The sequence below is a fragment of the Pholis gunnellus genome (assembly GCF_910591455.1).
Source record: "Pholis gunnellus genome assembly, chromosome: 19".
NCBI lineage: Eukaryota > Metazoa > Chordata > Actinopteri > Perciformes > Pholidae > Pholis > Pholis gunnellus.
Window position 1 is genome coordinate 7,875,656 of NC_136546.1, and position 20,672 is coordinate 7,896,327.

At 40.5% G+C, this 20,672-nt stretch overlaps 4 protein-coding genes across 6 annotated transcripts in view; 1 reads left to right on the forward strand and 3 right to left on the reverse strand.

Moving 5' to 3' along the window:
• Positions 1-866: 866 nt before the first annotated feature.
• Positions 867-3,864, reverse strand: nup43 (nucleoporin 43). 2 transcript variants are annotated; one of them, XM_079180182.1, is made up of 8 exons: positions 3,670-3,864; positions 3,142-3,264; positions 2,842-2,919; positions 2,158-2,320; positions 1,869-2,004; positions 1,623-1,774; positions 1,391-1,507; positions 867-1,266 (listed from the first exon to the last, which is right to left on the reverse strand). In XM_079180182.1, exons 1-8 carry the CDS (start codon positions 3,787-3,789, stop codon positions 1,037-1,039), a joined length of 1,119 nt encoding a protein of 372 aa, XP_079036308.1. In that variant the 5' UTR covers positions 3,790-3,864; the 3' UTR covers positions 867-1,036. The 2 variants fall into 2 exon arrangements, with proteins under 2 accessions (XP_079036308.1, XP_079036309.1); XM_079180183.1 differs by having other exon boundaries at positions 3,142-3,281; positions 3,670-3,737.
• A 949-nt stretch (positions 3,865-4,813) lies between these two features.
• pcmt (protein-L-isoaspartate (D-aspartate) O-methyltransferase) lies at positions 4,814-10,681 on the forward strand. 2 transcript variants are annotated; one of them, XR_013767520.1, is made up of 8 exons: positions 4,814-4,957; positions 7,151-7,255; positions 7,348-7,379; positions 7,475-7,579; positions 7,725-7,845; positions 8,775-8,860; positions 9,059-9,303; positions 9,772-10,681. XR_013767520.1 is itself a non-coding variant. In XM_079180456.1 (8 exons), exons 1-8 carry the CDS (start codon positions 4,903-4,905, stop codon positions 9,782-9,784), a joined length of 687 nt encoding a protein of 228 aa, XP_079036582.1. In that variant the 5' UTR covers positions 4,814-4,902; the 3' UTR covers positions 9,785-10,681. The 2 variants fall into 2 exon arrangements, 1 of the variants encoding a protein (XP_079036582.1); XM_079180456.1 differs by having other exon boundaries at positions 9,059-9,228.
• A 482-nt stretch (positions 10,682-11,163) lies between these two features.
• Positions 11,164-17,230, reverse strand: lrp11 (low density lipoprotein receptor-related protein 11; the record flags this gene model as incomplete). The annotated part of the gene is made up of 9 exons (XM_079179834.1): positions 11,164-12,025; positions 12,117-12,209; positions 12,300-12,356; positions 12,466-12,633; positions 13,545-13,727; positions 13,833-13,958; positions 14,147-14,288; positions 15,316-15,473; positions 16,666-17,230. 9 exons carry the CDS (start codon positions 17,228-17,230, stop codon positions 11,871-11,873), a joined length of 1,647 nt encoding a protein of 548 aa, XP_079035960.1. The 3' UTR covers positions 11,164-11,870.
• An 815-nt stretch (positions 17,231-18,045) lies between these two features.
• The window catches only part of map3k5 (mitogen-activated protein kinase kinase kinase 5), a 65,122-nt gene continuing 62,495 nt past the window's right edge, over positions 18,046-20,672 (reverse strand). The window contains exons 29-30 of the mRNA XM_079180964.1: positions 20,484-20,560; positions 18,046-19,191 (exon numbers count right to left, since the gene is read on the reverse strand). Coding sequence (XP_079037090.1) covers positions 19,131-19,191; positions 20,484-20,560 — 138 coding nt within the window. The 3' untranslated portion in view covers positions 18,046-19,130. The remainder of the gene's footprint in view (positions 19,192-20,483; positions 20,561-20,672) is intronic.

The window sequence follows — 20,672 nt, forward strand, 5'->3', positions numbered from 1 at the left end:
TGAATGACAAGTACAACAGGAACATGTTAAATAAGAAACACACACTTCCGGTTATTGCGCATTTCACAATAAAACGAGGACTCCTGAGGATAGTTGTAAGACATACCATGACATACATTAAAAATGTAATTGTAAAATACAATGTAAATTAAAGAATGAAAAGAATAATATAGACCAAAACGGAATATCATGTAAATCACATAGAAAATAAAATATAACGCATAATAAATATTCACATCCTCAAAAATAAATAATGCCACAGTAAAACACGTTAGCTAGCTGCGATCTATAATAAATACATAATTAAAGAACGCATGCAAGTAAAATAAATCGGTTATAGATTCATACATTTCTCAGAAAACCTCCAAATCGGTAAGGAATATTTCCGTTTAATTTCAATTTAAAAACAGGATCATCTGTTCTCAGTGTCAATTATCAGGAATGCACACAAAACCGCCCTTTCAAATCATCATAGGACTTTTAATTCTAAATGAAATACCGGAAGTAGTACTGGGAGCATTATTAGTGAAACTTCACACAAGTTACCCGGATGAAACTTTTGTTCACTTCACCTGTAGCTCCTGGACACCACTGGTCTGAACTGGTAAAGTAAAAATTGAATGTTTTAAGTTCAGCAGAGGTAATTTGAACTAAATGTGATTGTGACAACAGTATTTGACAGGTTAATGTCAAAGATGCAGGTATACAGTAACTGCAACTACAGTATTAAAAAAGACAACAAAGGGACTAAAGGATTTAAGGGTGGTGGTGTTGCATCCCATGTGACAAGATAATACGTAAAATCAAAAACTAAGCATGATCTACCGTGGATTTCTACTTTTTTACTACAAAATACATCACTGGACTCATGAGATATTTGCTTTTATTTACTTATTCAAAACAGTTTGAAATGAAATCCATACAAAAGTTGTATCATTGAAACACACCGGTTGGAATTATCTACAAAACCCTTGAACCACTGATGACAAACAAACAGATGTTCATCCACATCTTGTCCTGCACAGTAACAACTCCTTTAAACTGGGACCTGTCTATTGACAAAAATGGCTTCTCCGTCAGTCCCACAGACGAGACATTGTCCAAGTACATCCAAACTGTTGACAGACAGCGTCTGGCTGGGCAGCATGTGGGTCGTCTCCAGACGGCCTTTACTGGAGTCTCCACTGAGCCAGGCGTTGATGAGAGACTGGTTCCCTCCAGCCGGGGCCATCGCACTGCGAGATATCATGCTGTTGTTCCTGCCACCTGGAAAACAATGATAAAAACCACCTCTATTATTAAAAAAAAATGATAAGAGAAAGGGTCATTCTGATTATTATTTCGTTGGTATATAGCTTCCTTTACTCAATAAAAAATGTAATGTAATTACCTTGTAAGAAGGAGGGCATGTCTGAATGTGTGGAAGTCTCCCAGTGAAGCAGTGAACCATCCTCTGAGCATGTGAACAGATGATCTGGGTTGGTTGGGTGGAAGTGGACTTCCCACACTGAAAACCAAAGAAAGACGTAAATAAAACAAAGCAGAAGTTATTGCAAAAGTGAAATATAACATACAACCACGTCAGAATTAATTGTACATTTCTGCCCACAGTAAAATCTTACTTTCAGCAGAGTGTGCCTCCATGATTGAGAAGGGTGTGCTGCCTTGTCGCACATCCCAGACACAGAGCATGCCGTCCTGCCCTCCAGTGGCGACAATGTGCTGTTGGTTCGGATGTCTGTCAACGCAGTGCAGAGGGACTCTATCCCCGGACCTGAAAGGAAAACAAACATATCATAACTGCTAATAAAAATCTAAATCTAGAGATCTCATCTTTTTTTTTTTGGTAGCAACTGAGGAGATCTTACAAGGATAGAATCTGGGATGGTGCATTGCTCTGTTGTCTGAAGTCCCACAGCTTGAGTTGGCCGATGGAGTTCACCGTCAAAATCTCTGTTGTCCTTAGGTAGGTCACTGCATGAATCGTGCTGCTGTCTGCATTCTCTGTTCAAGGTTCAGTCCAATAAAAAAAACACATTAGTGACATTATTCTCTGTTCCTCACATGGCCCGAAGACGCCATCATATGCTAAGAATTGTAATTCGGTGTTGTATTTTAACGTGACACGATGGTCTGGCTACAGCAGCTTAATCTCACCTATAACTCGAATCACTCCCTCCTGGTCGGCTCTGAAGACGATGATCTTGCCATCTTCACCAACTGTAACGATCTCAGGACTGCTGCACACAACACCGGTACAGGGAGCGTTGTCACAAGGGTAATGATGCGCTCTCGGCCAGCGCTGAGAAACCGATATTGTCTGCAGTCAAGAGAGAGATGGAGAGAGAGAGGACATTGCTGATTCAGAATTTTTACCAAACCACAAGTATGCTTTATATCCAGTAAAGCACTTAATCCGACATTCATTTCCTTGAACTGCAACATATTTGTGTAGCCATTCGTTAGTCTGTTGATGTGACTTTAGTCATGTTAAATAAGGGTTTATGAAGTCATCAATAACATACCTTGAAGACATATTAATCTCTAATGCTTACGGTCTACTCCCTAGTTATTCATGCTAAGATCAGGGTTAAGAGCCTGGTCACATGTTTATCTAGTTAGAGTTAAGTTTCCCACGTTTGTTAACAAAACATATTCTTGTCTTGCATAATAATGACTTTAAAGACGCACCATCCCTATTTATCAATTGCGTCAGTGTTTATATTTCCAACATGTTTTCAGTTTGAGTATAAAATCCTCAGTTTGTGAAATGATATCAGGAACGCCATGATGTGTGCCAAGTCTAATAATAATATGATATAATAAGAGATCAGTGTGTACCTGACTGTTTTGGTGGTGGCGAAAGATGGTGACTGCTCCAGTTGACGACGTTGTGACAATTCTGTCTTGGTCCAAAAACTGAAAGAGAAATAAATAAAGTTTACAAGTTGGTCGCATTATAAGTAGGAATGTATTCCTCCCAGGGAGAAACATTTGGTATGTCCTGTCTTAAATCAATACAGATGTTACATTAATGAGTGCTTGGTACAACAACGTAACGTATTGTGTTGTTCTCTGTAAAAAAACAGATACTATGACAGCGACAAAATCCCTTTGATCATTTTCCCACCAGGGTCTTACTTGAAGGTCCAGAACATCTCCATCATGCTTGTATTCACATAGCAGTTGTGGGTCTCCTTCAAAGCCATCGTCCATGTCAGAACTTCCATGATTCCCAATGGACCAAAGGGAAATCTTGTTAACCTGTAATAGACACACATCTTTACATTATTTAAGTCCAATTTGAACTCGTTTTTATTGTTGTCAATGTGAAGAAAAGGACAAAAGACAAGCAGAATACGATCCAACTGACAGTTGTCATAATATCCAAATGTCTTAAGTCACTAATTAGCCATTTAACATAGCCAGCATTTATAACTTAGTAGTAAATAACGTGACTAATTAAACATGACTTCCCTAAAGCTAATAATATAACATGTCTTCATGCATTGTTTGCACGCCGAAATAACACCTTACAATTCACAATATATCTTGAGTCACGTTTTGACATTTACAATGTGTGTAAGCACGTCAATTAGCAAAACCACAGATTATTCTAGGAAGTTTGGCAATCTCAATATTGTTAACGTAAAGTGACAATTTGCCAACCTCGTTATCCCACGAGCCAGTCGCAAAGATATCTGGTTGCTGCAAAGACGACTGCGATACTAGTCTCCATCTGGTTTTACTGATCTTCTGGGAAACGTACTTCGCATTTATATTCTCCATAGAAACAGTTTCAAACACCGTAAAGTAAATCAAAGATTTCTGGTGTTAGCTTAGCATTCATGAGACAAACCGAAATGTGCCCGCCTGCTACTTTGTACGTAACTACGGTGGCTTAACAAGGTCAAACTATAAAATCATGCGATTTTCCGCACAGTTATCACAGGTTCAGTGCGGGATCATATTGGGGTCTCTTTGAGGACAAATTCCTTTTCTATTTATCATGTCTGATCGCTCCTATAGTCAGAGAAGCCTATTGTAAAATAGTATCAGTAAGTTACACTGTTAGTGATTTTCTACACAAAAGATTTGATTTAAAGTGGATCCTTTACTTGTTTTGTTCCTCAGAAGCTCAAACCATTGACCATTTATTTTCTAAATATTAATTTGTTTTTGGTCTGATGTTCATAGTTGGTTGGAAAACCGTCATTTAATTTCAATGGTATTTATTTTATGGACAACTTGGATGCAAAAATTAATTTGCAGTTAATCTTGTGATTATTTTTGGTAAATATCATATTCATACTTTCATTTTATTCATACCCAGTTTAATCGTGTTCAAATATACTTACAACTACTTAAATCACTGAAATATATATTAGATATGAATAGAAAGATAAAAAAAAGCACACAACTATATCTTCTGGCTTTTTGTGCTCTTCGTCTGTTTTTCCCTTTTGTTACTTCATAAAAAAATATATATACAGTATATATAAAATGGAAAAAAATATCTTTTTTGTATGAATCTATTTTTGTATATTTCCCTTATGCTCTAAAATAAATAAAATACTTTTAACAGGTGTCGCACTCCACCTATCGGCCACCGTCCATGTTACTGCGGCAAATCTGATTAAACACTCTGAGTGAGCGATGTAGCTTTTTCCCTGTGTTTTAATCTTAGCCGAGGCTTACATTAAAATCAAAGATTAATTATTTGATTAAAAAAAAAAGTCACTGTTTTGTATCAGGGGGCGTGTTCGTTAATTTTGAATGTCTCGTGACGTCTCCGCCGCTCCCCCGTCTGCTCTAGAGGTTGTCAGTTTCCTCGGGAGAACAGTTGGCGCAGGCGCGGCACTGACAGCTGCTGTCTACTTACTCCGCAAAGTGTGTTTAATAATGGCCTGGAAATCTGGAGGAGCCAGCCACGCAGAGCTTGTTAACAACCTCCGCAGTAAGTCCTCATGCTTTTTCTCTTACGGCTGCAGCACCGACGCCTTTGCAGACAGGTCGCCAGGAGTCGGAGTAGTTTTTAGGCTTGCGCTTTCAACCCAGGGGGAGCGTAACGTTAGCTAGCTAGGTGCTAAGCTATGTTGTTGACCTCGCGTTACCTCTCTCTCTCTCTCTCTCTCTCCACACCCCTTTCCCAAACCAAGTTTGCGCCATGCATGCCTGCCGTCGCTGCAAAAAAATAATAACTAACAATAAAAACACACCAATTACAGATTATTTCTGCAGCTTCAGCGTTGTGTTAGGCTAGCTTAGCCTACTAGCTCTATGTGCGTCATTTGGGACGTTGTAGCTAGCGATAGCAGCGCTGCAAAGTGCCCTGCCCACATTCATTGACGGCTACTATCTCTGCGTCGTTCCTTTCCCATGAGTGACACGGACAACTGTGGATGTGAGGCTAGTTTATACAGTGCCTTTGTTGGAAGGTGAAAATGGCAGCATGGCAGTCAGTTGTTGCTCTGCCAAAAAACAAACAGAACAGTAACTGTTGTCCGTTGCTAAGTCCACTATGACCGATGCCATCAGTGTTACATTCTGCAGTCAGATGATAGTGCGTTGGGCGGTTAAGAGGGGATATCAGTGATTGATTGCCACTATATCAACATACTAAGCTCTGATCAGAGATGATAACTTGCAGATAGCAACATTATATTCATGGTGATGACATCTTTAGACCAAAGTGTGCAAGTCCAGGTTCAATATAAAGTCTCTACCAGGGCTATTTATATTCTGTGCAGTCCGCAGAGCATTGCACCAGATTTTGTGGTCAGTCATGCTGCATTTGCTTTTCAACGAAAGCAAAAAGCATAATTTGCACATTTTTCTTTCTTGGCAGATATAATTCAATGTGTCAGTTTATTATTGACCATAATATGTTGTTATCGTGCATGGTGAAATAAAAAAATAAAAAAAGATAAGGAAGTTGAAACCAGCTCGTCAGTATATAAAGCTGTGTCATGCAGGAAATGCTGGAAATCCACAAGAACAAGTAAAGTGTGTGTGTATATATATATTTGTAGATATTCTTATTCTATTTGCTCTTTACTTTGTAACTTAGTCATTACTTTGATTTCCTGCTCCCCCTGATTGAACACTTCGCTGGACACAGAGTTTGCATAAACTGGATTTAAGCAGGTCACACTCAGGATGCATGCTAATTCACAACTTTTCTTTTTAATTGTTTGTGTCCTTCTGACCAGTGCTCATGACTGAAAGCAGTAGTAGTTCACCCAGTTGCATTTGTTTTCCAACCTTACACCCAGTTACGTGTAGGTGGAAAATTAGACGTGTCTCTAAAATGAGCACTACGTGTTAAAGCCGAGAAACGACATGAAGTTTGTCTGCGTCACTAAGGGGCTTGCATTTTGAATTCTGACAAAGATTATGAACAGGTAGAAAAACAGCTCGAAGTCTGCCAGTCTGGGTTTATTTTAATTTTCCAAAATCACGAGTAGGTGCCCCTGTAGCAGCGGGCATGGTTTACTTGTAATGTATCCTACAGCGTGACATATCTCTGATGGTGAACGGAGACGGTAATGAGAGCAGCGCCGGCTGTCGTTGGCTTTTCCTGCCTTTTGGCACAAGCTGCAGGAACCTGTTATGAGGGTTCATTCTGAAGACACGAACACTTCTTTAGGGAGTTTTTTTAAGTTTCTTCCACCGCACGTCCATCAACTTTAACACTTTGCTGTGAACGTCCTGCCTGTGTACTTCATTTAGTCCCACATTTCCTCTGATGTTCCATACTTTGTCTCAGTAGTTTCCACTGTTCTCCCAGATATGGATAAAGTCCTCTATCACAACGTCGATACATAGTGAGATATAATACATTTTCTGGAAAATCAAATTCAGTGAATTATCATCCTCACAGTGTCCCACAATGTTGCCATAAAGCAGTCCTGCCCACAATAATCTAATAGACAGTTATAAAGGCATATATTGCAATCCTCACTGCAAATGTCGTCGTATGGCACACCCCAAAGGTACCACTAACTGTAGTAATTGGTTGTGTAATGCCTTAATTCTATGAATTTCCATTTGCTTCTGCTGCAAGATGATGTAATATATTCCTACCTGGTGTTTGTACTCGTTCTCATTTCCATAACACACAGTGACACAAACTCTTTTGCATCCCCAGAAAATGGAATTATTAAGTCGGACAAGGTCTATGAAGTCATGCTGGCCACAGACCGAGCCCACTTCTCTCGGTGTAATCCGTACATGGACTCGCCGCAGTCAATAGGTACGTCTGCTCACGTCGTCATTCGCGCATCGCCGCACGGTCCGGACTCTCAATACGGGTCTGAACTAACTAAATCTCTCTTTTACCAAAAGGCTATCAAGCAACCATCAGCGCCCCACACATGGTATGACTTCAAAAACACAGTCAGTTTTTCTGCCTCCTGTGAATCACAAAGTGTGAACAGTTTTTTTTTGTAAAGCTTGCCTCCCCTCCACCCAGCACGCCTACGCCCTGGAGCTTCTACACGAGCAGCTGTACGAGGGAGCCAAAGCGTTGGACGTCGGCTCCGGCAGTGGAATCCTGTCCGTCTGCTTCGCACGAATGGTGAGCCACACGTGACGGTAAACACAGACCATTTCTCTCCGGTGCCATTCTGACTGATTTGAGCTAGTTTTAATTGGCGTGTCAACCAATCCGCATACAACGGGATGAAACATGTTTAATGTTGTGACGCCGTTGTGCTTTACAGGTTGGAGCGAAAGGGAAAGTTATAGGAATTGATCACATCAAGGAGCTGGTAGATGATTCTCTAACTAATGTGAAGAAAGATGACCCCAGTTTGATAACATCGGGCAGAGTCACACTATTAGGTAAGATGTCTTTGATGAAAGGTAACGGGCATTGATTTTTTTGTCTTTTTCTGGAACTTATCAGTTTTTTTTCCAGCTGTCTGTACCAAGCAAACATCCAGTAGCTCAGTAGATGCGGTCATGCAGTGCTAAATAATTGAGCAGTGAGTGCCTGCTTTCAATTGCTCTGCAGGAGGGTGGCAGTGCTGATACAAACAGGCAAACAAAAAAAAATGTAAAGTTTTGACAGATAAGTGTGGGCAAAACGTATGTTTACTTTCGGTCCAGTCATAGAAATATTATTATTTCTATGGGTCCAGTATTTTCCCCTCAATTTAACCAGCCAACTAAAACTATTTTCTTCCACTGTGTACATTGCTTGTGTAAAACTACCAAACACATTTTTTGATTTTAATCCGTCAGTAATTACACAAAGTTTCAATAAACTAACTATAAAAAGGCAATAACTCCAAGCAAAACATGGAGTTTATGAAGCCTGAAAAGTTGTGGGCTGAAACTACAGCTTATTGCGCCTACACTTCAAATACAACACAAACACTTTGAAGTCTAAAAGTAACAGAAAGCTGCTTTGTTGTTGTTGTTTTTTGGCTGGTATCAGATTGAGCTATTTTAAGACATCAGCTGTAGATTTAGAAGTCTTCAGATGTGTTCATGTACTTTGCAAAAGAAACGAGATTCCACCCTCAAACATATTGTCACATTACTGATACAGATTCAACGTATTGAGTGCAAATATTATCACCCAGCTTTATATCTTTGGGCTCTGGTTACTAGCATGTGAATGGACTTTCTATGTATTTGTGCATGCAGCCTTAAAGAACAGCTGTCAGCACAGCAATGCTTAAATGAGTAACGTCAATGTTGAACATACAGAAATAACGAATGAAACAGGATGACTTTGTCTCTCTGTGTGTGTGTGTGTGTTTCAGTGGGAGATGGGCGGATGGGCCACACTGAGGAAGCACCTTATGATGCCATCCATGTTGGCGCAGCAGCACCCAATGTCCCCCAAGCGGTGAGTCTCTGAATACTTGCAACTAAACAATTCAACGCAACAAATCAATACCAGTGCAGAAAAACTAATGCACACACGTCTTGTGTTCACAATCCTGGAATGTCTTTTTTTTTTTTTTTTTTATATGCACATGTTGGTTCAGTCCTTTTGTATCATCGTGCTGTTGACTCACTGCATGTACCTTGTTTTGTCCCTCAGCTTCTGGACCAGCTGAAGCCCGGCGGCCGGCTGATTCTGCCCGTTGGCCCGGCGGGAGGGAACCAGATGCTGGAGCAGTACGACAAGTTGGAGGACGGCAGCACCAAAATGAAGCCCTTGATGGGAGTGATTTATGTGCCTTTAACAGACAAAGACAAGCAGTGGTCCAGGTGGAAGTGACTTCTTTCTCCCCCCCCCCCCCCCCCCTCCGCCTCTCACTCTCTCCTTCTCACAGTGGCAAAAAGGTGAAATGGTGTGGCTTGGAGCAGGCAACGGATCAGGAATGGGGCTGCATTTTGCTGCTTGTTCTGACATTTTTTGCTTCTTCCATACCATACCAACTAAGCTGCACGTTTCCTCCCATCGTTTTTTTAACTCCACGGTTCCAAATTGGTTCAATAAAAACCTGCCTGACTAATGCAATTTGAAGCCATAGTCGTTTTGGTACCCAAACACGAGAGAAACTGAAATAGCAGCCGCGTGAAGGCATATTCTTGGTTTTCCAGAGTATGACCACTTTGTTAATTTGGCTGCTCATAACTCACTAAAACCAAACTCCGCCACTATTCTGTTTGATCTTCTGTGAGATGTAGACACAAATAAAACAATAACTGCACTTTGCACGTGATTCGAACTCTTGACTCTGCGTTTGCATGGTTGTCTCGTGCATGCCTGCTCTTCTTTGCTAACGTTTTGACTTCTGTTTGTCACAGGGATGAACTCTGAAGAGGAAGACGGTCCATAATCCACCTTTTAAGTTTGAAACCTGGAGAGAACTTGGATGGGGTCAAACAGCCCATGACATTTTGTTCAAAGCGTAACAAAACATGCTCTTTTTGTTTAAGTCTAACGATGGACGAGAGTATCATTGACAGCCAGAGGCGCTGGGAAGAAAGACTGCTTGAAGCTCCGCACAGAAATATTGGAGAGGACATTTTGGTTTTTTTTCAGGCCTGCATCTTTTTGGTTGTGTATACTTTTTAACTGCTGGATTTTAGGGTTTGATTTTTTTTGTTTTACCATTTTAAATGCAATCAGCAATTTTTTCAGTGTTACATTTCAGCAGCATCTAAGCTGAATGTAGGAGGAACGCTGGACAAAACAAGGAAAGCCTGGATCCTAGATAACTCACCTAGCTACTGTGTGTGTGTGTCTGTGTAACATCTAACCGTAGACTTCTCTGCTAACATACGAGCTTTCCCCCCTGCCAGCAGTATTAGGAACACACACACAGGCAACACAATGGCTGACCCACACAACCCGTTTGATGTGCAGCACTCTTATGTCATTCTACACATAGAATAAGCAACGCATTGGATCACACCGAACATACTCCGACGATAGCCGAGCGCTAACAACAACACTGACGCACGTGCACATACAGGGCTGTGCTTTCCACCTGGTGGTGGTTTCCGCTTCCTGCCGCTGGTTTTCCATCAACGATTAACGCGGGCCGACTGTTACTAAATGGGAGAGTCACTGCTTTGCCAAAATAAACTTCAACAATATAAAGCAAATGAATGTCTGTTTTCTTTAAATCGAAAAGCACATTTTGTTTTGGATGATATTTGGCTGTCACAGTTTCTGGAATGGCACATGAAAATAAAGAGATGCTTATGTTTTTGTCTGCCTTTTTGTTGTTTAATCTTTTGTGTGCAGGACGCAACATAGCGTTTGATGTATATTTAGTAAAGTCATAGTAATCTGTATAAAGTATGTTAGAAATACTGAGGTCTAGCCACAACCACACCCAAGACATTTATGACTAGCCATCAAAAATAGTTTGTGTATTTTAATTATTTATCAAAGATAATGATCTTAAATTATTTTTACATTTAGTACAAAAATGTTTACCCCTACAGCCTAAGTGCACCATTTTCACAGGAATATACGTCTAGTTGGGGAATAAAAACTACATATAGTTTGTGTGTAATTGTAAACCTCTCAACCTTTAAAATAAACAAACTAATAAAGGCCTCACTGGTAATTTAATTATGTGGGGAAAGATAAAGTGTTGCATTTTTGTAAATTACTCAGTCAACAGATCGCACCAGAGTTTTTTAAAATATTTAATACACTTTAATATCTCACATGAAAGACAGCACTTTGAGGGAATACATGTGCGCAAATATAGTAGATTTGGTTAATAACAAAAAATATGCAACAAAATTTAGACAGATAGAATTTGACCGATATAATTTACTATGGCTTCGTATGATTCTGAGGAACTTAAAGAATAATCTGTTGCTGATTCCTAATCAGTCAAAATAAGTGCACTATAACAGGCAGTCCAATGTGTTTCTGCCCTTCAGACCAGTTAACTCAAGTAAAATGTGCAGCAGAGGCATGCCACCCAGTGGCAAAAAATACAGCATATTTTTGTGCAAATAATAATGTTTGATATCAAAGTAACCTGCGTTTCAGGAATTTCAATAAAGGGGACAAAATAGCCTCTTGTACTGTATGAATCCCAGAGGTCACTGGGGCAATGCAGACAGCAGTATTTCATTATCAAATGTCGATTCATCCATCGTGGATTCAAAATCACACAACATAAATATGAATTAACAAGCGTCTAAATGTGTGTCAATGGCTTTAAAGGCAGCATCTGCAGCGGTTTTAGCAGTCAAGAGGGGTTCAGTGTGGCGATGTTCACAAACGTGTTGGGGTGTTTCCAACCTGACATGAGGACAAATTACAGACACTGGGCTGCAAGAAACACAGCGTGCAAATTCAAAAAGTTCCGGCTCAGGCTGTGTTTGCGACGACGGCCGTGTTTCTCTTTCTCAGATCTCAGACCCCGGCTGATTGGCTACAGGTACATGCCGTTGATGAGGTAATCGGACTCCTCTGTGGTGAGGGGTCGAGCTTTCTTCAGCTTGTGTCCAACGAGTTTGAGACGACAGCCGATCATGAGCAGCAGCAGAGCGGTGATGATTAGGCCGAGAGCCAGAGGAAGGATTGCACCTTCAGGGGGTAACAGAGGCCATGTAGACAATTAGGAAGAACATGACACATAAAACAAGAACAGGAAGTACATACAAACCCCAAACTATACCTGATTCTGGTGCTGGATGCCCTCCTATCACTGGAAACGGTTTGGAGACGGGGACGCTGCTCTCTGCCTGGCTCTGGGATACTTTTGGGGCAGCTTCCAAGAAAAAGGCACATAAACAATTTAGATTTGGAAACACTTGCTGGTATGTCAATAAAGTTGTATTGAAATGCGCTCTGGCTTTACCTATCTCAGTCTGTTTGGTGATTGGAGGAGCCACAGTTGCTGGTTTGAAAGCTGGACCTAAAAGATGTTTCCATGAAAACAAAAATAAAGTAATTACAGTTGTTTCATGTTGTTGCAATTATGGAATTAGATTGAAAAAATAAATTGACAGGAAGCAGATTCTCACTCTTTTGTATACATTCACTGACACAGTCAGTTTCCTGGAGGAAGTTGTTATGGTTCCCCTGGCAACCGCCATACAGGAAGTGTTTGCATTCTCCCGCATTTTGGTCATAGTACCAGCGCGGGAAGGTGCCTTTACAGGGTCCCACAACCGGAGACGCAGCACAGGGATCTACAGGGAGAGAGAGTCAAGCACAATACAATACTCATCAACTTTTAACTGTTTTCTCCTCACATGGAGGGCACAAGATGTGGCTAATGAAAAACTAATTACTTTGTCAACAAATGGCACCAGTAAGTGTTTTTTTAAATACATAATACACTTAAATATCTCACATGAAAGACGGGAAGTTGTTTATAGCTAGTTGCCTCTAAATGTCCAGTCAATTAAAGCAGACTTAAGTTGAGATAAGATAAACTTTATTGATCATAGGCATAAGTGAAGTTGCAGCCTGAGGAGAGTCGACGTATTCCCATCAACAACAATACACAACCAACCGAGAGCAAATGTCAAAGTATTTTTGATGCCATTTCTCTCGACTTGTCCTCGCTTTCTCCTAAACAACGAGGCGTCATCTTAGCTAGACGAGCATTTAGACATGAGACTGAGCATTCGTGAAATGAAGAAAAGACTCCTGAGAATGTACTACCTGCCGTAAAATACCGACAGAGGGGGAGAAGCCCTTTTTGGTCAGTCTCAGCCTGATCCAGGGATCAGATGGCGCAGCGGACAGAGGGGCTTTGTTCCAGCCCTCGGAGAAGACGCTGGCAAAGTGCTGCTTTCCCAGGGAATGCTGAGTGTCCCTGTGGCTTTGCCAGCCCTTTTGAGCTCAGTGCTGTGACTCAATGGCTGCCTACAGGGCCTCCATCTGCTTCTATGTCCAGACACGCACTAAAAACTCTCTCTCTGCCTCTTTACAAAGGGGCACCGCACTAACGACACAGCGATGGAGGATCATATTGTGAGGCAAACCTTTTTTTTTTACCAAATAAAGTTAAAGTAAAAGAAATGCTTGTAGATTGCCACCCGATCCTGCATTTGGAACAAGCACTCAGTGTCTTTGCCAACAATACAACCTTTACCTTGACTGGCTGAAGCCTCCTGTTGAGTGGGACTTTGTGGAAGAGCGGCGTTGCTCCTGTCCTGAGGTGGTATGATGTTCTCGATGCTATTTCTGGGCCCGGTCTGGAGCATGGAGCCATCCTCTGCCTCCTCCGGCTGACGCAGATCGGCAGGGTGGGTCACTGACTTCCTGTTGCTGTCAACTACAAAACAAATGAATGAAGTTCTCGCATTCCTTGAACTGATCCTTACAATACAAGAGATTACATGAGATGTTCACCATTACAAACACAGCAAGGGTTTCTTACAGATTGGGCAGAAGATTTCATCGGAGCGGTCTGGACAGTGTTGCTTCCCATCACAGGCGTACGTGATGTCAATGCAGCAGCCGTCATCACACTTGAACTGGTACTTTGAACAGAGACCTGTACAAACTGTGGGCACAACAAAGTTACAGTTATACATCTTGTAACAGTCTTAAAACTGGGACCACATAAACCCAGCTTTTAATCATTTGAAAATGTTGAAAGTACTACATATATTCTTTAATATCGAAGCATCATTGGTGCTGCCATTTAAACTGGCTGAGCAGCAATATTTCTCTCTCACACACACGTTTCACCTTCTGCTTGGTGTTTTGGGGCCAGCACAGTAACAGAGACGTTGTCGGAGCTCTTCTGGCCCGCTATGTCGGTGACGGTCATCTGGAAGGAGTAGACTCCCTTCTGGAGTCCGCTGATCTTCAGCAGCCCTGGATGAGTCGCCTTCAACACATACAGAAATGATCAGGTTTTAATGAATCACATGTGCACAGACTGGAGTTAGTGTAGGCTACAGTTTTTGAAACAGTATTTGTTCGAGAAAAATATATTTTTAACAGCATAACACCTTAAAAATACATATTTGCCCTCATACAAGCACCTACTAATCTGTAGTCGTGCAGATATTTTCTTTTTGTGCCAAGACAATGTGAAAGGATTTTTGTTTGTGATTCTTAATCTATTAAAAAATATAATTGAGGTGCAAAATAAATACCTGAAAAATCAAAGTACTTCATCACATTTATAAAAAAAATCCAATACTGCTGTAAAACAGTCCTGCTTATATATTTACATCATTGCCCAAAACGACCTAATACACCTTGTGGTGCTAAAGGGATGGATAAAATCTACAGCGGACAAAGATATACATGACATCTGAAGGTTTATATGTTCCTATCGCTCACTCCGTCTTGAAAACGTCAGCAGCAACATGTTTTTCCAAAAAATAAGGTCTCAATTACTCAGGAAAATACACAGTTTGCTGTGGACTAACTCATTTCTGATGAAAGCAGAAAATGGTGAAAATGGACCACAGATTAACACGGTGTTAAGTGTATAGGACACATTGTACTAGACACTCCGCATGTTGCCTCTACGGCTGTGAACAGCGGGCCGGCTCCAACGTGGCTGATGTCCTTGGAGCAGGTTGGGATAAAACTCTTATCTCTGTTGATACAGCAAAGTATTATGGAGCTCTGGCCACAAGCCGCCCTGTTGACTCATTCAAACAAGCAATTTGACACTGGTGTCTGCGAGAGCGGTTAGTGACTATTAATACTGCATAATCTAAATGTTAGAATCAGCTGATCCCTGAGAACAATAGAGCAGCCCCTGTATCTTTTCTTATTAATTCACTCTGTGTTTCCTCCAGTGTGTGTTCTCAGGCTTTCATTCTCAAATGGATGCGCCGAAATGAACCTGCATACAAACATTTAATACCAAGATGTCTTGACGGTCGGCGTGCACTGACCTTCATGCTGACGGCCGTGTCCCCCTTGACGAGGGTCCATTCATAGTGGTCGATCGCGTGGTCGTCCACGCTGTCCCGTCCGTCCAGGACGGCCCAGTCTGTGGGCAGCTGGATCACCACATCCTGTCCGGCGTCGCTGCGAGGAGGCTCATCCACATCTGGAACATCACACAGGAAAAAAATAGATAATATAGAGGACGTGTACTACACCGCTACTTTATTTCAATTTTACTCATTGCACATTCATTTTTCCACTGGATAAAAAATATGTTCTCAACACTGTATTGCAATAAGATGATTACAAATAGAGATATCTTTACTTTTACTTTATCTTTGAATATAAAGTTGTACTTATTTATGCCAGTGACAATTTGCCAAAAAGCTAAAAGTGACGTCTTCAGACATCTTGTTTTGTCTGACTGTTATTCACCCACCAACCCAAAGTTATTCAGTTATAATTATAAAACTTAGATTAGCACCAAAACCTCATTTTAGAAGAAGCTGAATAAGATAATATTTGGTATTTTTTACTTTACTTAAACGATAATCAATCAGCTGACAAATCGTTTCAGCTCAGTAGTTAATAAATAAATAAGATAACTATTGCCATAAAAACACCTGCTGCTGGTCTCAGTGTCCTGATGTTGCAAATCATTAACCCAGCCTGCCGGCTTTACCAAGATTAAGCAGTTGCTAGTGACTGTTCTCTGCCATTTGATTATCTTACATACTAGAGAGAATGAACTACTGCAGTCAAGTTTTCTTTAGTACTAGAACGTTAGATAACCCACTTTGGAGAGCTCATTTCTGTTCTATAGATGCATCAGAGTAAATATTGCATAAGCCTTTCCAATATCTCCTTACACACGATGTTGATCCTATGATACATGATACCATTCATAGAAAACAAAGAACCACATTACAAATCATTACGTAATGCTTTGTTTCCTACATTATAAGTCATGTTTCTATATAATAAGCATGTTAAGTAAAAAAACAAAAACATAAACCTAAAGATTGTGCTCCTTCCTTTGTTATATTTTAATTTAATCAGCAGTGTTTTAGTTGAAGATGAAACAAAACGTTAAAGACTATTATTTAAGCTATAATTAATGAACCATGGGTAAAATGTCATCTATAAAGGGTATGCAGATTGATTTGTTTTCCATAACTAATACTAATTTATTATCTATTCAGGTTAATTGTAAAAAAAAGGGCCCTGCAGGATTTTAATATCAACACAAACAGGCTATCCATGCATGCACAACAACATCTAAATCATTATCAATCATATGGACCAATACTTTCTATATTCAGGTTGTTGTTGTTGTTGTTGTTGTCATCCCCCACCTTGTGCATCGTCCTCATCATGTCCTGCCCCGGGCCCCCTGGCTGCACCGCTGGATGAAACAGGGAGTTGTCCCTGCGTGGTGTTGGCTGTCCGGCTGTACGTGGTGAAGCCCTGCTGCGGGGCGAAGGTGCAGACATTTTTGCTCCTGTAGGTGCAGTTGAACAGGTAGCAGCTGAGGCTGTCCCCGGGCTGCCTCAGGTCCTTCTGCACCACCGCCACGGTGCAGTGGGGCTGGGAGCAGCAGGCGTGCAGACAGTCCTTCCAGGTGTACACCCGCTCCGGGGACAACAGGAAGGTGGCCCCTTGCTCGATGGAGGCCTTGGTCCGGATGATGCGCTCCCCGACGGCGTTGAAGTCGCCCACGCACGAGTCCAGCGCATCGCCCGCCCGGTAAGTCTGGTCCTGCTGGAGCTGCTTGCGAAATTCCTCCAAGAGCTCCTCCACGCCCGTTATTTTGGATTTCAGATCCGATATGGGCAGAGATCGTGTGTCGATACGTCGGACTGCGTTCAGCAGCACGAGACAAGCGAGCAGCAGCAGCCGGGGATGCTGAACGAGAGCCATGTTGTTCTGTTAAACGGCGTCTCCTCTCTTCTGCCTCCGGCTGGCCTCCGACGCAACCACACAGGGAGAAAAAACGGCCTTCCTACATGAACTATATCCCCGTAATACTCACTTAAAACACGGTATTTTACAGAGTATTCGTCTCTAAATCACGAGCGGAGCAGCGAACAGTTTGTCCTCTGACGATGCTAGAAATCTGTCGTTGTCATGGTGAGGGGGAAGACGGCCGCGAGACCGTTTGGCTGCTCAGGCAGAAACCAGTGACGTCACATTGATGGATAGATATGGCGAGAGGACACACCTGCAGCTCTGTTTACCTCCCTCTCTCTAGCTTTCCACAGGTGTTTGCCTTTAGAAACGGGCACACTATACTGTCATTTGAACAGCAACAACACAACAGGGAGACAGTTTCACATTTTCATTACTCTAGCTTTTCAATCGTTGTTTTATTGTAATATTTTGAGGCTCTTGTCTGCCTGTATCTATATTAAAACTTGATTTTAAGTTTATTGAGCGTTACTTTTGACACAACAACCACTACAGCTTCTTTTTGCCTCATACTGTATTTGTGCATAGCCTGGTTTTGCATTTTCTAAGAGTAATGTCACTTTTTTAATTTTTTTAAATTAAAAACATTATGCTAATGTAGGCTTTAAAAGGGAAATATAACTTAAAATGACTACAAAAAATGTGATATATCTATATATATATAACTTTTCTACATGAGTAAAGAGAAACCATTGCATTTACCAGCCTATTGTTACAATACAAACTGAATATTTCTAACACATTTCTTTCACAGTTTCAATATTTTTTTTAATATGACACAAAAATCGTGAATAGTTTTAGATACGAAACAAAACGGACACACTGCTCATGATTATGTTCCCCATTTCTGACATCATATTTTTAAAATAAAAAAGGTCAAGGCTCTTTCATAGGACATGTCTCCATTACATCATACATCTGATTGATGATCATATCAAGACAAGCAAGGTAAGCACAATTTTGTCTGTACAAAAAAAAATAAAAACAGAGTAAATGATTTAATGTAATATAAATTACTTACTGAATATTATATATCCTATGATTTGTGATACTAGAAAATACAATACTATACAATTTTTCACGTGTTCATTATAGACGCGGTCGAATCCTCATGGAGATTTAACTATGTTTATCAATGCGTTTTAAAAGCACATAAATGTCGTTCACATATAATTCTGTAACACAATATTTACACGTTTATGAAAAATAAAAATGTAGATTCGTATTATAAAAGGAAATGTGAGAAAAACTATTTAAATAAGTCTCAGTATGGATAAAATACCAAAAAACAAAAACAGGGCATGCATGGACGTCCTTCAGATTACCATAGCATTTAAATTAAAAACACATTTAAATAAAAGTAGTGATAAGATGCCGATGATAAAAACATTAGTACAGATGATTTTGAATGTAGTATTTTGTATCTCAGGCTTGTATTAGAAAACGGCCAGTCCCCAGTTTTGTAAACATTACATCTTGTAAAGACAGGAGAAACATGTTTTGACAGTTTTCAACATTTTAACAATAGATTTTCTCACCAATTGTCATTTTTAACGCACCTGTAACAAAAGGCAGTGTAATGTCCATCAGGCATAGCAAAACTAGTGGCACTTCTCAGTAATTGTTGCTTTCAAAAGGACCTTTTTTCCCCCCCAGAAAATTATGAAAATACTCTGACAAGACCGGTCCAAGAGTGTCACATGTGTGAGTGGAAAGCTGCTCTGTGCACACAGCAATCACAGGTTCTTCTCCTAAAAGTCTTGCTCTTATAAATACTGAGGTAAAGAGGAGAATACTGAGTTGTTGGGACAAAGGTCCGGGCTTTTCTGAGTGGTTGTCGCCACTTAAGGCCTCAGGTTGGCTTCTGCCTGTAGTCTGTGATGGCCTTCCATAGTTTACACAGGATCCCGCCTCTGACAGGAGACAGAGAAAAGAGGTTACATACAATGTGCAGTATGCTACTGCTTTAACCAACAGCAGCAATTACACTCTATGTCCTATAACTCAGCTTTTCAATATGTTTTGCTGTCGATAATTACCCATTATATCATTTTCTAATGCATTTGACAGTTTCTCTTGTCCTGAGAGTCAGAAAGCACTTCCATGACTGTACATGTATGTGCACAACATCATTATCTGTCAATTAAAGAAGCAGGGTTTTTACAAAATACAGAGAACAGGGTTCCATTGACAACTACTGAGTTCAATTTAAGACTTTTAAATAAGACCTTTTTAATACGACAAAGAATGTAATTCATACCCGTTTCACAGTCAAATTGGCCAAAGTATGAAAGCAGTAGACAATACGATAATAGTATTATCTTTATAACATTTCTTTAAGTACTTCCCCGCAGTGTACGACAATAATTCCTATATAATTATTATGATGATGATATAATTAATGAAATTAATGCAAACTGGCCCGGATAAGCAGCAGAAAATGGATTTATGTATTTAAAACAAATTAAGTTAATTTAGGTGTGAGCTGCCTTGCTGCTGTAGCCGACAGTAGTGACAATTACTGTCATCGGTCTCGACAAATACGGATTTAACAGCCTCCTGTTCATACAATTCACTGTCATAACAGTCTCACTTATAACTTGTAAATGTATGATATCTCCCGGCAGCCCACAACCGGATACAAAACATATTATAAGAAAACATTACTTCCTACAGCAGGCAAGTTTTCGAAGGCGTGTTTTGAGGAAAACTGAATCCATAGCTTTTTAAGAGTTTTCAAAATGACACAAAATGTTGTCTGTTTTTATACTACCACTGGGGGGCACCACAGGCAAAAATGTACAAATCCGACACATGCAGTGATGGCTTCATCAATAATTGTTTTTGAAATGTTTCACTGTTATGTGAACATGATATACTATGAGCCGAAACACAGCTACAAATGAGAGAAATATAAAAAGGAAATGAAAACTGTAGTAGTAGTAGTAACTAGCTAATAAACATGTTTAAACCATGGACACCTCATAGGATTTCTGAGAAATGAAGCTGCCACTATGACTCACTACAGTGCTGAGTTGCCCGGTGCAAACCTACAGAAAGAATTATGCAACAAAGAGTTGTCTCAGCTTCACGACTGTTTCTGGTATTTGGAAAGCTGCAGTGCTTTTTACATGCGAGTTTCGGTGTGTTTTTTTTAGTGAATACAGAAGTGAAACTGTGAACGGACAAAAACCAAAAAAACTACCTCAGTCTTAAACTCTTCAGATCGTCTCTTGTTACATCTTGGAGGATGTTGTTCAACGTGTACTCCTCGTTCAGTATCTGGAGAAACATAATGCATGAAATGAGGGTGCAGGGTACAAACAGCGCTTCTGTACTGAACAGTTACATGAGATTCAAGAAGACGTAGCTCTTTAAACCTTCTGTTCTTTGT